At 45.3% G+C, this 15827-nt stretch overlaps 1 protein-coding gene across 1 annotated transcript in view; it reads left to right on the top strand.

Moving 5' to 3' along the window:
• TMCC1 (transmembrane and coiled-coil domain family 1) overlaps nucleotides 1-7577 on the top strand; it is a 200847-nt gene extending 193270 nt beyond the window's left edge. The window contains exons 9-10 of the mRNA XM_077451598.1: nucleotides 2401-2536; nucleotides 5427-7577. Of these exons, the coding sequence (XP_077307724.1) occupies nucleotides 2401-2536; nucleotides 5427-5741 (451 nt within the window). The 3' untranslated portion in view covers nucleotides 5742-7577. The remainder of the gene's footprint in view (nucleotides 1-2400; nucleotides 2537-5426) is intronic.
• Nucleotides 7578-15827: the final 8250 nt, after the last annotated feature.

Consider the following 15827-nt stretch of genomic DNA (forward strand, 5'->3'; position numbering starts at 1 on the left):
GATTTTGTCCGCTGCAATATCGCAGTTCCACTATAAGTTGCTGATCGCTACCATTACTAGTATTAAAAAAAATAAAAACAATTCTAGGATATATATCCCATAGTTTGGTTTCCGCAAAAGTTATCGCTTCTACAATCAATATACGCTTATTGGGATTTTATTTTTTTCCTTAAATATGTAGTAGAATACATATTAGCCTAAATTTATGAAGAAATTAGATTTTTTTTTTTTTTATCGGATATGTTTTATAGCAGAACGTAAAAAAAATAATTTTTTTTTTTTTTCAAAAATTGTCTATTTTTATAGCACAAAAAAATACAAACCGCCGAGGTGATCAAACGCCACCAAAAAAATCTCTATTTGTTGGGGAAAATATGACATACATTTAATTTATGTACAGTGGAGCATGACCATGCAATTGTCAGTTAAAATAATGCAGTACTGTATTGCAAAAATAAAAAATAAAAAAAAGCCCAGGCCTGAAAGGGGGGGGGGGGGGGGGGGTAAACGTGGTTAAAGTGTATTTCACCCCAAAGGTCCTATTGTGCTGCCCTCCTCCTCCCCCCTCCCTCTTACCAATTGAATTGAATAAAATCTCGCTCAATTTTATTTATACATTATTATTATACAGAATTTATATAGCGCCAGCAGTTTGCGCATTGATTTACAACATGAGGGCAGACAGTACAGTTACAATATAATTGAATAGAGGAGGAATTTATTTTGTAAAGCGCTGCGTAAATTGCTGGCGCTATATAAATTCTGAATAATAATAATAATAATTGGAGGGACCTGCTCATTAGAGCTTACAATCTAAGAGATACTTTAGTATCTTTCACGTTTCTCACCTAGGCAAAGCTCTACCCGTGTGTGCACAAATGTGTCACTGGGTTTTGGTCCTGAAAAAGCCCCGCGTCACATCTGTGCATGCGCCGGCTTCCCCGGCCATCAATACATGTGCAGGGTTTTCCACGCATGCGCAAAAACTGCTACCAGAGAAGTCCAAACCCCCCCCCTTCCTGGACATCACTGAAGCAAGGACCCATCCAGTGGTGAAATATTGCCATTGAGTGGTATGAGCGCCACCTGCTGGTAATACAGAACATGACCTCATTAACTCTGCTGCCATGTCTTGCTAATATGAAATGAGATGTGATGTTGTCTATGGGACGGTGCACACAGCTCCGTAATACAGCGCCGAACACAGAGCGGTAAAACAAAAATGGAACATTTTTTTTATTTTACTGCAGTAATTTACTCGTCTTGGCCCCTTGCACACGAGTGTCATAAGTGTAAATGAGAATATTACAATACTGGCAGTAAAGAAGAGTTTTGCTCGTCTATGCTCATCTATGCTCATCTATGCTCTTACACCCCTTTTACTGGACTATACTCCACATTGCTCAGGTCTCTGCACACAGTTTTTTGGCCCCCTCAGTACATCATGACTCCCGCGGGCACGAGGCCTTACACTGCACACAGCTTGATGCCGTTGCAATCCACTCCGTGATGAAGAATAAAGTTGCAATTGCAGTAAATGCATGATTTGCTTCAGCTGCTAACTCTGTAGCGATTGCAAATGTTTTGTCGCATGTGTAGGGATTCCAGTGTTTATCTAGGATGGGGGTGTCCAACTCCCATTTTATCAGCATTATGGTCTACCCTCAGAGGACCACTTCTATCTGTAGCCCCCCACCCATCAGAGCTGCCAGGAAGAAGCTGGGGGCGGAGCTGGGAAACGAAGTGCAGGGTCTGGAGGAGGGCAGTAGTCATCTGTGGAAGACGGGGGGTGGGAGGTGGTGCTGCGGCTACATAGATGCTGGATCTGTAGGAGGAGTTCTGTCATCCTCTCTGCTGCCAACCGGGGGGTGTGTAACAGACCTCAGGTGGGGGTGGGTCAGCCGCACCTCTTGACCTCTGGGAACACGCCTCCTGACCTTTGGAGCACCCCTTGACCTCTTGGGGGGCACATTTTGACCTTTGGAGCAGGTCTCTGTTCCAATCCCTGAGTCCTAACCTTGTTCTTCAAGGGAAAGCCCTGACCCTAACCCTAAGTTCTAAGCGGCTGCACAGAGAAACGCAGGATCTGTAGTAGGAGTTCTGTCCTCTCCGCTGCCATCTGCTGAGACGAGGTGGGGGAGGAGGCAAGGGAGGTGCAGCAGGTGCAGGGGGGGGGGGGGGGCGGCGGTGCCCCACATGAAATGGCCTGGAGGGCCGGAATTAGCCCGCAGGCCTTGTGTTTGATGCACATGATCTAGGTGATCCCAAGGTTTTCCAAAACCTTTCAGAAATCTATCTTTTGTATTATAGGAGCATTACAATTGTTTGATTGCAAATGGAAAAAATAAAAGGAATCCCGCCATTGACATTGTGGGTTTCTCTCTTCCCCCCCCCCGTCAGGTGTGAGAGGCTGGAGGAGCAGCTGAACGACCTCACAGAGCTCCATCAGAACGAGATCCTCAATTTGAAGCAGGAGCTGGCCAGTATGGAGGAGAAGATCGCCTACCAATCGTATGAGAGGGCGCGAGATATCCAGGTAAGACGCGAGGAATGTTGTGGAGATCCTAAAGTAAAACTCCGGGGGGGCAACTATTGAATTTTTAAAGTTGAGGATTTGCAGAGTGGGTGTGGTCTCTGAAATAACATCCTATTTGAGGGTTCTGTAACAGGAGGTGGAGTTTATTATCACTTGGTGGTTGTAAACCCTTTACACCCACTTTTCACTACAGGTAAGCCTATAGCAGGGATCTGCAATTAGCGGACCTCCAGCTGTTGCAAAACTACTAGTCCCATCATGCTTCTGCCTCTGGGTGTCATGCTTGTAGCTGTCAAGAGTCTTGCTATGCCTCATGGGACTTGTAGTTCTGCAACAGCTGGAGGTCCGCTAATTGCATATCCCTGGCCTATAGGAAGGTTTACCTGTAGCTATCCCGGATATGTCCTGAACCTGCACGGTGTGGGAGATATCCCCCTGTATCGGCATGTGGTGACGTCACCGGCACATGCGCACTGAAGCAACGGCTCGTTTGTGCCGTTACCGGCCAATCATAGCGCCGGAGCCCGCCATACCCAGAAATAACTCCGGGAGACAAGTCGCCAGGCATAGCAGTGTGCCGGGACTGGCTGCGGGGGGCTTCGGTCTAAGGTGAGTATTTCATAATGATTCAGTACGCAATGCATAGTAGCTCATTATGCCTTTGTCTTGCAGGTTTTTTATTTATTTATTTATTTTTAGTGGCGACTGCCACTGTTTAATGCCACGGTGTGGGCTGGCTGTGCAGAATTCCGTCCGTGTGTGTAGATAGATTTATATATAAATATTTGTGGATTTTATATATTAGTGTGTATTTTATTTATATATGTGTGTGTGTGTGTGTGTGTGTGTGTGTGTGTGTGTGTATTTTTTTTATATAATTACATAGTGTGTGCGTGTGTATTTTTTTATATATATATTATAGTGCATTTTATTTTTTATATATTATAGTATATATTATAGTGTATTTTTTTTTTTTAGATATATATTATAGTGTATTTTATTTTTATATATATTAGAGAAATTACAAAAAAAGTTTTTTTTTTTTTTTGTTTTGTTTTTTTTCTGCACAAAATGCATGCACAGCGTTTTCCATGTAATAAAATGGCTCTAGTTCACACTTTGCAGTCGGTTTCCATTCAGTTTTTGCACCGGAAACTGACTGCAGGGTGTGAACTAGAGCCGTTGAAATACATGGAGAACACTGTGCATGCATTTTGTGCAGAAAAAAAGCGCACAGAACTGCACCTGGTGTGAACTGGCCCTAAATGCGATTTTAAAGTGCCGCAAAAACTGGACTTTTTACCTCTTTGGCCAAAAAGCGGCGCTAAAGCGCCGCAAAGACAAGCCAGTGTGAAAAGTAGCCTTATAAAGGTCAGTGCTCCTTATGACTGCTTGCAGCTTTGTGCTGCCATCTGCTGGTGCGTTACAAAACGCTAAACTTTTTGATGCCACCTTGTATACCATACTATAACTTTTTGCGCAAACCAATCAATAATATACACTCATTGGGATTATTTTTTTTTTTTTTTTTTTTTTTTTTTTTTTTACCAAAAACATGTAGCAGAATAAATATTGCATTAAGGAGAAAGCAAAAAAGGTCCAAAGAAATAGGTTATTTCCAGCTTAAGCGCAAAGTTAAAAAAATAAAAAAGTAACCAGCACTCTAAAAAATGTAAAAATTGTGACAGTTCAGTTTTAAATAACCACCAATTAAATTTAGAATAAATATTGACCTAAAATTTTGAAGAAATTGTTTTTTTTTGGGGGGTTTTTTTTTTGTTTTGTTTTTTGTTTTTTTTGGGGAGAAGCAGAAAGTAAAAAATATTTGGTGTGTTTTTTTTCAAAATTGTCAGTTTTTTTTTTCTCCCTATTATAAAAATAAATAATTTATTAATTAAAATTCCGTTATAAATTCTATTTTTTTTTTTATTTTATTTTTTTATTCTAAATTAAAAAAGTTCAGTAGTGATCAAATACCACCAAAACAAAGCTCTATTTTTGGGAAAAGAAATTACATAAATGTTGTGTACAGCATTGCATGACTGCGCAATTGTCGGTTAAAGTAACGCAGTGCCGTATCGCAAAAAATGGCCTGGTCATGAAGGGGGGAGGGGGTAAACCTTCTGGAGGGCAAGTGGGTAAAGCGGTGTTCCAGCCAAAAAAATTTTATATATTTTTTTTAAAGTTGGCAGCTGCAAACACTGTAGCTGCTGACTTTTAATAAGGACACTCCGAGGCCGATCCATCCATCTGATCAGGTGCCGGCACCGCCATTCCAACTAAAGAAAACCGGCACTGGAGCCCTGCAGCTTGACTTCCGTCTGCGCATGCGCGAGTCGCGTGGCGCTTTGTGAATGGCCGGCTCGTCTTCTGGGACGCACGCAGGTCCCGGAAGACAACGGGCCGCTCGCTGCAGAAGAGGATGTGACGTCCTCGGCCGTGGCCCGGCTGGATCGGAAGTACTTCTTAGTACTTCCAAAAAAGGTACGAGAGGAAGTAAAAAAAAAAAAATGTTTTAAATATCAAAAAACGAGAGACCGCCTCTCAAAATTGGGCGGAACTCCGCTTTAAAGTTGAGTATTGTATTTGGAGATTTGCAGAGTGGGTGTGGCCTCTCAAATTACATCCCATCAGGCTTCAGTAACAAGAGGTGGAATTTTTATTTTATTATCTCTTAAGAGTGTTAAATATGTTGCAGTACAATATGAAATAAAAAAGAAATATAAAAGAATATAAATAAAAGAAGTTGCATAGCTTGAGGGCCATCTACTTCTGCTCTCGGCTACAAAGCCCCCCCACATGTCTGTTTCCCTCACTGATGACTCCTCTCTTCTCTTTTTCAATCCGAGCCATTAGGTGACCCATTTTTTTTTCCCCATCTCTCCTGCAGGAGGCGCTAGAGGCTTGCCAGACGCGGATTTCGAAGATGGAAATCCAGCAGCAGCAGCAGCAAGTTGTCCAGCTGGAGGGTCTGGAGAACGCCACAGCCAGGAACCTACTGGGCAAACTCATCAACATCCTGCTGGCGCTCATGGCCGTGGTCCTAGTCTTCGTCTCCACCGTGGCCAACTGCGTGGTCCCGCTACTAAAGACTCGCGGCCGGACGTTTGGGACGGTCCTCCTGGTCCTAGTGGTCGCCCTGCTTTATAAACACTCCGATTCCCTCTCCGAATATCTGGAACGACTACTGTGGCCCCCGAGATAACCGCACTTACCCCCTCCATCCCCGACACAAACTGTGAAACAAAGTGGGTACAGTCTTCGGGGCTTTACGAAACGAGAAGAGCCCATCGGCCTAATGGGCGGTGGTTGGTGTGGGTGGTGCGGCGGTAATGCCGTGTTTTTATTAAATTTTTTTTTTTTTTTTCATATACACATGAGAGTTTTATCCGAGGCAACTCGAGAGTTGGGAACCTGCCCATTGGCACTGCCCCCCCCGCCTTCCTCACGCCTTACCCAGGAAGGCGCTGTGTTGGGCGCTTTCAGCACCCCCCCACCCATCAATCTAGAAGTTGGAAGTCATTGGGGCAAGCAGAGGGGGTGGCGAGAGTGTACTGTTTACATAGAATGAAAGAAGTTATGAACTTTTTTTTTTTAAATTGTGGGCGCTTTGTTGCCCGTCGACTGAAGGAGAACTACTGCGTTGTTTTTAAATTTTTTTTGTTTCTTACCCTCCCCCCACCCTTTGCGTTTACTTGGAACTTCCCTTACTCAGACCTCACTCCCCTGGCGCCAAACCTCACGCCCCAACCCCCCCCCCCACTCCCTGGACATTCAGTACTGTGCCTTCAGGGTCTGTGACAAAGGGGGAGGTGGGGGGCAACTTTGACTTTAGCAAGAAATGCCCCGGAAGCCCCCCTTGGAGCTCGGACAGTTTGCATTGCGGCAATAAGGCACAGCGACCTGCTTTCTGCCTGACCCCGGAAAAAAAAAAAACATCAACTTTTACATAAGTGCCTTACTGCTTCTGTATCCCAGGGGAGTGGGGGAGGGGAAGCCGGACATTTTCTGCACCTTGAGGTCAACAGGTGGTACCGTGGTCCAAAAACTGCCTTTTACACTGAAACTCTGGACTTTATCCCACCCTCCACCCCAACCCCTTTTTTTTTTCTTTTGCAGGAGATGAGCCGCGGCACCCACCCCCCGCTCAGCCAGCACTAACCTCCGGCCGCTGCACATTCCAAAGCGGCGGCGGTGGACAATCTGGGCGCTATTCACTCCTCGGGGGAGAGGAAAGGGGGTGGAGACTGCTGTCCTGCGAATGCCATCTATAGTTCTGCTTTGACCCCGCCCCCCCCCTTTTTTTTATTTTTATTTTTATTTTATTTTTGCTCAGGATGTCACCCCAGTTTTAACATATACAGCATCTGCTTTCCTGACCCCTCCCCCATACAAACTGAGAGCAGTATTTTATGGGCGCTAAGAGGCGCAGAATTCAAAGATGGAACTCCAGCAGCAGCGAAGTTGTCCAGCTTGGAGAACGCCACAGCCAGCAACCTACCGGGCAAAGACCCCATCAACATCCGTGGCCGTGGTCCTAGTCTTTTCTTTTTTCTTTTTTTTTTTTTTCAGTTTTTTTCATTTTTTTTTTTTTGTTTCCACTGTGGCCCCACTGCATCATCGCGCTACTAAAAGCCCCGCGGCCAGATTTTATGGATGGTTTTTATTGAATTATAATTTTTTTTTTATTATTATTATTATTTTTTTTCTTTTTAATATTAGCATTGTAGCCGTCATTTTGTCCAGGGGGGTCGTGCAGCTCCTCTGGCAGAAAGCGGCTTGTGTACAACTGGCCACACTTTTTGAAAAGAGATGCTCATGCTGCTGAGAGCCACTGGGGGGCGCTGTTGGTGTAGTTGGGAGATGTGGGGTCTTTTTTTTTTTTTTTTTTTTTTTTTTTTTCTTTTGGAAGCAGTACTGATTCGGTACCGTTGCTGTAAGTGTTTTATCTCCACCAGGAGGTTTAATATTTGAATTAATATTATTTGGAGTGAGAGGGCAGGGCTCGTTGAATAAATGAGTAATGTTTTTAAACTAAAAATTGTGTGTTTTTGGTTTTATTTTTTTTTCCCCTGAATATGTTCTCTCTTGGGATTGTTCAATAAAGTTGGGTTGTGCCGATACTAGGCATTACATGCAAACGCTCCAATACCTAAAACTTTTTGCGGTGCGATTTGAGCCCATACAAAATGAACGGGGTTCAAATCGTACTGCAAAGAACTGCACACAATTTGAACAGGAATGCAGTGCCATCTAGTGGGCAGTTTTATTATAAATGTGTTAGAACATTTTTTTTGCCTAAACAGTGGAAGCTTGGATTATGAGCATAACCCCTTCCAGGAGAATGCTTGTAATCCAAATCACTTGCATATCAAAGCGAGTTTCCCCATAGAAGTCAATGGAAACTAAGATAATTTGCTCCGCATTGACTTCTATTACATGCAATACCGCATGTGACCAGAGGTGGGGGGCGCCGGAGAGCCTCAAATACTCAGAAAGCCTTGGATGCGCAGATACTTTTTTTTTTTTTTTACCGCCACGGGTAACGATACTATTGGTCAACGAGAATAATTCAAGATGATGGGCGGTGCAGTACTGCATTTGGCCAGAGGTGTGGGGGCGCCAGGGAACTTTGAACGTTTCGGAGCCGTTTGGAAGCGCTCTATATTTTTGAGTATTTACGAGCGGCTCCGAACCGTTCCGAGTGTCCCAGGCGCCCCCCGCACCTCTGGCCAAATGCGGTACTGCACCGTCTATTATCTTGAATTCTGCTTGTTTTTTGAGACGACACTCGCTAACCGAGTCGGAATAAAAAAAAAAAGTTGCTCGTCTTTCAAACCGCTCGTTAACCGCGTTACTTGTAAACCAAGGTTCCTCCGTAGTTCTACTTTATTATGAGTTCTCACATTTCTAATAAACTGCCCACTAGATGGCGCTTTTCCCTTTTCTACACACACAGGAGGGGGTATTGCATGAGATTCAGACAGGAATCGCACCACGTTCCTGTTCAAAAGGCATGCAATTATTTGCAGTGCGATTTGCACCTATTTATTTTTTATTGACGCAAATCGTTACAGCAAAGTATCCATACTCGGTATTGGTGAGTACCAGACTAAAAGTATTGTTACTTGTACCAGTCGATAAAAAAACTGGTTACCCAGTTAAACCTCTAGGATGCGCCGATTTACCGTTTTTTTTTTTTTTTTTTTTTTTATGAGTACTGCTACTATTGCTCAAGTACTCGCCGATACTAATTACCACGATCTTTGTGATGCAATTTTAGCCCATGCAAAATGAATGGGCTCAAATCGCACTGCAAAGAATAGCATGCAATTCGAACAGTAATGCGGTGCGATTCCTATCCGAATCGCATGCCATATTCCCCCACCACTCCTGTGGGTGGGTGTGTATAAAAAGGGGGGAAGAAGTGCCATCTAGTGGTCAGTCTATAAAAAATTAGAACTTACAACTCACATCCTGTCTGAATCCTATGCGGTTTCCCTGCCCCGCTCCTGTGTGAAGTCACTCCGACCAATCCTGGGTTCATACAGGAGAGCAGTGCGGAAAACTGCATAGGATACGGACAGGAATCGCACTGCATTCCTGTTCAAATTGTATGCAGTTCTTTGCAGTGCAGTTTGAGCCCTGTTCATTTTGTACCGGCTCAAATCGCACCACAAAAGGTAGCGGTTTTAGGTATCGGCGAGTACTTGACCAATAGTATCGTTACCCCTGGCGGTAAAAAAAAAAAAAGGTATCTGTGCATCCTAGGGGTTTACCTGGGTAACCAGTTTATTTATTTTTTTATTGGCGAGTATCGATACTTTTGGTCAAGTACTCGCCAATACCGAGTAGGGATACTTTGCCGTAGCGATTTGCGTCGATACAAAATAAATAGGCGCACTGTAAAGAATTGCATGCGATTTGAGCAGGAATGCGGTGCAATTCCTGTCGGAATCCGCAATATCCCACATCCCTGTGTGTAGAAAGGGAAAAGCGCCATCTAGTGGGCAGTTTATTATAAATGTTAGAACTTGCAATAAAGTAGTGTAGGCCAAATTTTTTTAATTTTTTTTTATTTGGATAGAGTAAGGGAGGGTTATGACCCCTGTAAGTTTTTTAATTTTTTTATTTATTTATTTATTTTTTTTTTGCCATCTTTGTCCCATTGGGAAGATTTCTGTTCATTTCTTGTCCCGTAGCCAAACAGGAAGTGAGAGGAAATCCCTGCAAATTAAGGGAATTCTTTGGAAACCCCCCCCCCCCCCCCCCCCTACATCACCAGAACAGAATGGAACGGGAAGGGGGGATGCCCCCTTCCTGTTCCAACATGACTACACACCAGTGCACAAAGCAAGGTCCATAAAGACATGGAGTCCTGACCTCAACCCGATAGAACACCTTTAATTTATATTTTTTTTATATATATAATTTATATTTTTATATATATATATAATTTATATTCCATATTTTTTTTTTTTTTTTTAAAGTCAGCAGCTACAAACACTGTAGCTGCTGACTTTACGGGTCTGTTCCCACTGCTGCGAATCTACTGCAGTTTGCCGCATCGCATGTCTCAGGCGGAAGTTCACACCACCCTACGCGAGCGGCTGGGAGCGTCAATTAAAAGTTAATGACACCCCCCCAAATCCGTTCGCATATGGCAGTGTGATCTGCAAACTCGGACAGGAATCGGATCGCATGGTGTGAACACCCAATGCGACCCGATTCTGCTGCAGTTCAAAAAAAAGGGTCCTGTACGAGTTTTGCGCCGAATGCGATGCGAATTCAGCCATACTATCAGTATGGCTGAAATCGCACGGAGGTCGCATGTGATTTGCAGTGCGGTGCGAATCACATCGGAGCTCGGACATCGCAGCAGTGGTTACCCTGCCTTAATGAGGACACTTACCTGTCCAGGGAGCCCCCGATGTCGGCTGCCCCAAGGCTGATCCGTCCATCGGATCGGGTGCCGACGCCGCCATCCTAACGAAGGGAAACGGGCAGTGGAGCCTTGCAGCTTTCACTGCCCCGTTTTCTACTGCGCATGCGCGAGTCGCGCGTCACTTTGTGAATGGCCCCCATTGTTTTCTTGGACACACACATGTCCCAGTAGGCAACAGGGCAGCTTGCTGAAGAAGAGGAAGAGCCGCGGAATAGGAAGAGGCAGATTAAGAAGACTGCCTAGCAACAGGGGTTTCTGGTCAATTATGTTTTCAAATTTTTTTTTTTTTATATATTTTTTTGAGAATGTTAATGTGTTTTTTTTTTCTTTTGTTTTTTTTTTATTTGAGGGTGGACCTCCGCTTTAAAGAGGAAGTTAACCCTGATGGGTTTTACTTCTTCTTTGTTTTCCTGCAAAGATAAAGCATAATGGGCTACTATGCATCGCATACTACCCCATTATGTGTCACTTGCCTGACACAGGAGCCAGAGATGTCACCGCTGTCCCCTCTTCCACGGAGCGTCCATCTTATTTCTGGGTATCGCTGCTCCGGCGCTGTGATTGGCCAGAGCCACGATGACATCACCCCTGCGCGTGCGCACGGGAGCCGCCACTAGCCGCATGTCGCCGTTCGCAGCGGCATGCTCAGTGCGCCGTAGACATCGGTGCCTGTCTTTTTGCAAATATCTCCAAACCGTGTAGGTTTAGGAGGTATTTCTTGGAGCTGCAGGTAAGCCTTAATCACTTAAGGACTGCCTCACGCCGATGTACGTTGGCAGAATGGCACGGCTGGGCACAAGCACGTACTTGTACGTTGCTCTTTTTTTTTTTTTTTTTTTTTTTTTTTTTTTTGCAAATTTGTGTTTATTAACAGTTTTCAACACATGTAATACAAAACATATGACCCACATCCCTCGCCGCCCCCAAAACCTCCCGTGCAGCCCTCCAATGACACCAAATCACATACCACGTACACCAGCTGTACCCCTCAGAAAGCTTACTACCCATCAGTAATGGTGTTCCTGACCCCCGGAGAAAAGTAAGGAGCCAATAAGACTTAGAGCAGCACCCTGCCCCCTAAACCAGCCGGTTGGTTGGGGGTCGCCCCCCCCCCCCCCCCCCCACCTAGGAAATTAATTCAAAGTGTCCTTGTTATCCAACCAGCCCTGCCACACTTTCTCAAATGTATTGGGGCATCCCCTACTTAGATATGTAGCCTTGTAGAATGGTAGTGCTTTATTTATCAAGCTTTTCCAATATGATAGCGTAGGCGGTTCGGGTTTTTTCCAACATAACAGAATAGCTTTGCGTGCATAAAATAAAGACAAGGAAATCATAGTTCTCTGCGCCCTACGAGGCGCTAACTCCTCCACCAGCCCCAGCAGACATGCCGCAACTGTAAGAGGAATCGGCACCGAGAGTACTGTTTGTATGGTGTGCGTCACTCCCTTCCAGAAGTCCCCGATCTGCTGGCACTGCCAGAATATATGATCAAAGTCAGCGCAATCAGCTGTACAACGCCAGCATCCCGCCGATCCCGTACCATACATCCTAGCTAGTCTTACAGGGGTATAATACACCCTGTGAAGAATTTTGAATTGAATAAGTCTGTCTCTGACTGATACCAGGGTTTGAAATGGGTGGTCCCACATGTCGTCCCAGTCCTTCCCCCCCCCGAAGTCTGTCACTAGGGCGCTCCAAGTGTCTCTGCATTTTTGCACCGGTTTTGGTCTGTCTACAAACAGCTCTTTATAGACTGCGGACAGGGGCTTCAGCAAGTCCTCCGTCCGCAGCAACCTCTCTAGTGGAGACACTCCCAGCTCCAGCACCTCAGAACCGAACTGCGAGAGAAAGGCATGCCGCAACTGGAGGTATCGAAAAAGGTACCAATTTGGAAGGTTATATTTAACTTTCAGTTGGTCAAACATAAATAGCTTCGTCCCCCCCACTACATGTTTCAATTGTTTAATGCCAACCCTGGCCCATATCACTGGGTCAGGGATCGCACCAAAATATGGCAGTCTAGGATTAAACCAAAGAAGGGTGTCTGGTGACCAACTCTCCACTGTGTGCTTCATCAAGACCTGTGCCTTTTCCCAAGCTCTCACCGTTACTCACATTGAAGCCGTCGGAGACTGTGAAGCCCGTGGGCCCCTGTATACCAAGTAGGATAGACCCTCGTACGATCCCAGAAGGGCTGCCTCTAGGACCGTTGCCGAGTCCCCATCATCCCTTGTTAACCAGCGCCTGGCGACCACCATCTGCCCAGCTATGAAATACTTAAAGAGATCCGGCAATGCCAGGCCGCCTTGACCCCAGGGCTCCTGCAAAATGCGGAGACTTATTCTGGGATGTGCAGCGGCCCACAAAAAGGAACTGAACATGCTGTTTACTCTCCGAAAAAAAAAAGAGCACGGGATCCACATTGGCGAATTTCGTAAAAAAAAAAATACAAAAAAATCTGCAAAACTTTCATTTTCAGCAAGTTAACTCTGCCAATTAGGAATAGGGGTAGATGTTTCCATGCGTCCAGTTGTACCTCAACTCTGGTCAGCAAGGGAAGGAGATTAAGAGACAGATAATCCCCCACCCTCGGCGACACTCTCACACCCAGATACTTAAATTCCTGTACCCATGCAATGGGAACTCTGGTGGTCGCCAGAGCGCGGGCCTCCGTGTCAATAGCCATCGCATTAGACTTCTCCCAATTAACTTGTAGCCCGGAGAACTCGGCAAATCTGTCAAGCACCCCGAGCACTGCTCCCAAGGATGGCCCTGCGTCTCTCAAAAAAAGAAGCATGTCATCCGCATATAACGCTATGCATTCCCTGATACCCCCTATCTCCAATGCTGCAACCTCGGGTGATTTCCAGAGGGCTATAGCCAAGGGCTCTATCGCTAGTGCAAATAAGGATGGAGATAACGGGCATCCCTGACGCGTGCCCCTGCCCACTTTAAATTGGGAAGAGATCGAGGTGCCTATATTTATAACTGCCTGGGGGTTACTGTATAGCAAGGATATCCATGTCACGAAAACCTTTTCGAAGCCCATGTGCCGCAGGACTGCGAGCATATACTGCCAGCCTACCCAATCGAATGCCTTGGCCATGTCAAGGGATACCACCACTCTAGTTCCCACTCTGTCATGTTCAATCTGTATATGAGCAAACAACCTGCGTAAATTGGTGTCCGTAGATTTTTGTGGGATAAAGCCCGTCTGATCTATGTCCACCAAGGAGGTAATGACTTGAGACAGTCTAGTAGCCAACACTTTTGTTAGGATTTTAAGATCTTGATTCACCAGTGCTATTGGCCTATACGATGAACACGACAGGGGGTCCTTGCCTGGCTTCGGCTTCCAACAGTGAGTCTGGGAGGCACTTGTGTTCTAGACAGTAACTATACAGAGTCCTTAATCTAGGCACCAGATCCTCCAGATGTAGCCTATACCATTCAATGCATAAACCGTCAGGCCCAGGAGATTTAGGAGGAGGGAAGGACCGGATGGCTCTCTCTATTTCTTTGTCAGTTGTCTGCTTCCAAAAAGTCCCTGTCCGTCGCAGACAGCACAGGGACTTCCAAAGACGCCAGTAACCTATCCAAATCTAGGGGATTATAAATCGGGATGGGAGCATACAATGTCTTGTAATACTCCACAAAGGTGTCAAGAATATCCGTTGGGTCTGTAAGAACGTCCCCCTGATCATTTTTAATGCAGGGTATGTTGGTCTGTACTCTCTGCCTTTGCCATCAACATAGCCAGCAACTTACCATTCTTATCCCCCTGCTCAAAAAGGGATTCAGCCAGCTTTGTTCTGGATGTGTGAGTTAAATCAGTATAATGTAGTGCCAGTACCCGTCTCGCTTCCACCAATTCTCTAAAGGTGACATCAGACTGGTTGTTTGCATGTGCTAAAGCACACACACCCTCTCCTTATCCTGCAATTCCTGTTCTTTCTTATTATGAGACCTGCGGGCCTATTTGATGGCCGAAATATAATGACCCTGCATACAGGCCTTGAATGCATCCCATACAATGGTAGGGTCAGCGGACCCCACATTATCTTCCCAATAATTGCTAAAATGTGGTGCAACCTGAGAGGACACCTCTTCCACCTCCAACCACCCTGGGTTCAACCTCCACCCCCCCCCCCCCCCTAGAAACCGAGGTGTGTCCAATATGTACCAACAAAGGCGTATGATCTGAAATACCACCTGCCAAATACTTAGCCCCAGCCACTATCTGCAACATTGATGCATTGGCAAACGCCAAGTCTATCCTCGAGGAGGACCTGTGCGTTTTGGATAGGTGTGAGTAGCCTCTAGTGGTGGGGTTCTTCCAACGCCACAGTTCCGTCAGGGAAGCCGCAGCCGCCCAGGCATAGAGGTCAGCCGAAGCCACCCTAGATGCGTTGGAGGAATCCAGAGTGGTGGAAAGTATGGCATTAAAGTCCCCGGCTTTAAGGAGAGGAAGGTGCATGTAAGGTGCCAATTTATTGTACGTTGCTCTTTAAGTGCCCAGCCGTGGGTCGGGAGCGCGCCGCTGGCCGTGCGCTCCCGACCCGGTCCTGAGCTACGCGACTGTGGGACCAGCAGACCCGATCGCCGCTGGTGTCCCGCGATCGGGTCACAGAGCTGAAGAACAAGGAGAGGTCTGTGTAAACAAACCTCTCCCCGTGCTTCCTACTGTGGCTGTCACTGATCATCTGTTCCCTGATGTAGGTAAAGACGATCAGTGACGTCACATGCCAGGCCACGCCCCCTACAATAAAAAAAAAAACACATAACATCACACACAACCCCTCCTCGCCCCCTAGTGGTTAACTCCTTCGCTGCCAATGTCATTTACACAGGAATCAGTGCATTTAAATAGCACTGATTGCTGTATAAATGACAATGGTCCCAAAAATGTCCGATGGGTCCGCCATAAAGTCGCAGTCACAATAAAAATCGCTGATCGCCGCCATCACTAGTAAAAAAAATTTTTTATAAAAATGCCCCTATTTTGTAAATGCTATAACTTTTGCGCAAACCAATCAATAATCGCTAATTGCTTTTTTTTTAATTTATTTTTTTTATCAAAAATATGTAGAAGAATACGTATCGGCCTAAACTGAGGGAAAACATTTTTTTTATATATTTTTTGGGGATATTTATTATAGCAAAAAGTTAAAAATATTGCTTTTTTTTCAAAATTGTCGCTCTATTTTTGTTTATAGCGCAAAAAATAAAAACCGCAGAGGTGATCAAATACCACCAAAAGAAAGCTCTATTTGTGGGAAAATAAGGACGCCAATTTTGTTTGGGAGCCACGTTGCACAACTGCGCAATTGTCAGTTAAAGCGA

This window comes from Lithobates pipiens, unplaced genomic scaffold (assembly GCF_037356315.1).
Source record: "Lithobates pipiens isolate NorthernLeopardFrog02 unplaced genomic scaffold, aLitPip1_a1.2 Scaffold_23, whole genome shotgun sequence".
Taxonomy (NCBI): Eukaryota; Metazoa; Chordata; class Amphibia; order Anura; family Ranidae; genus Lithobates; species Lithobates pipiens.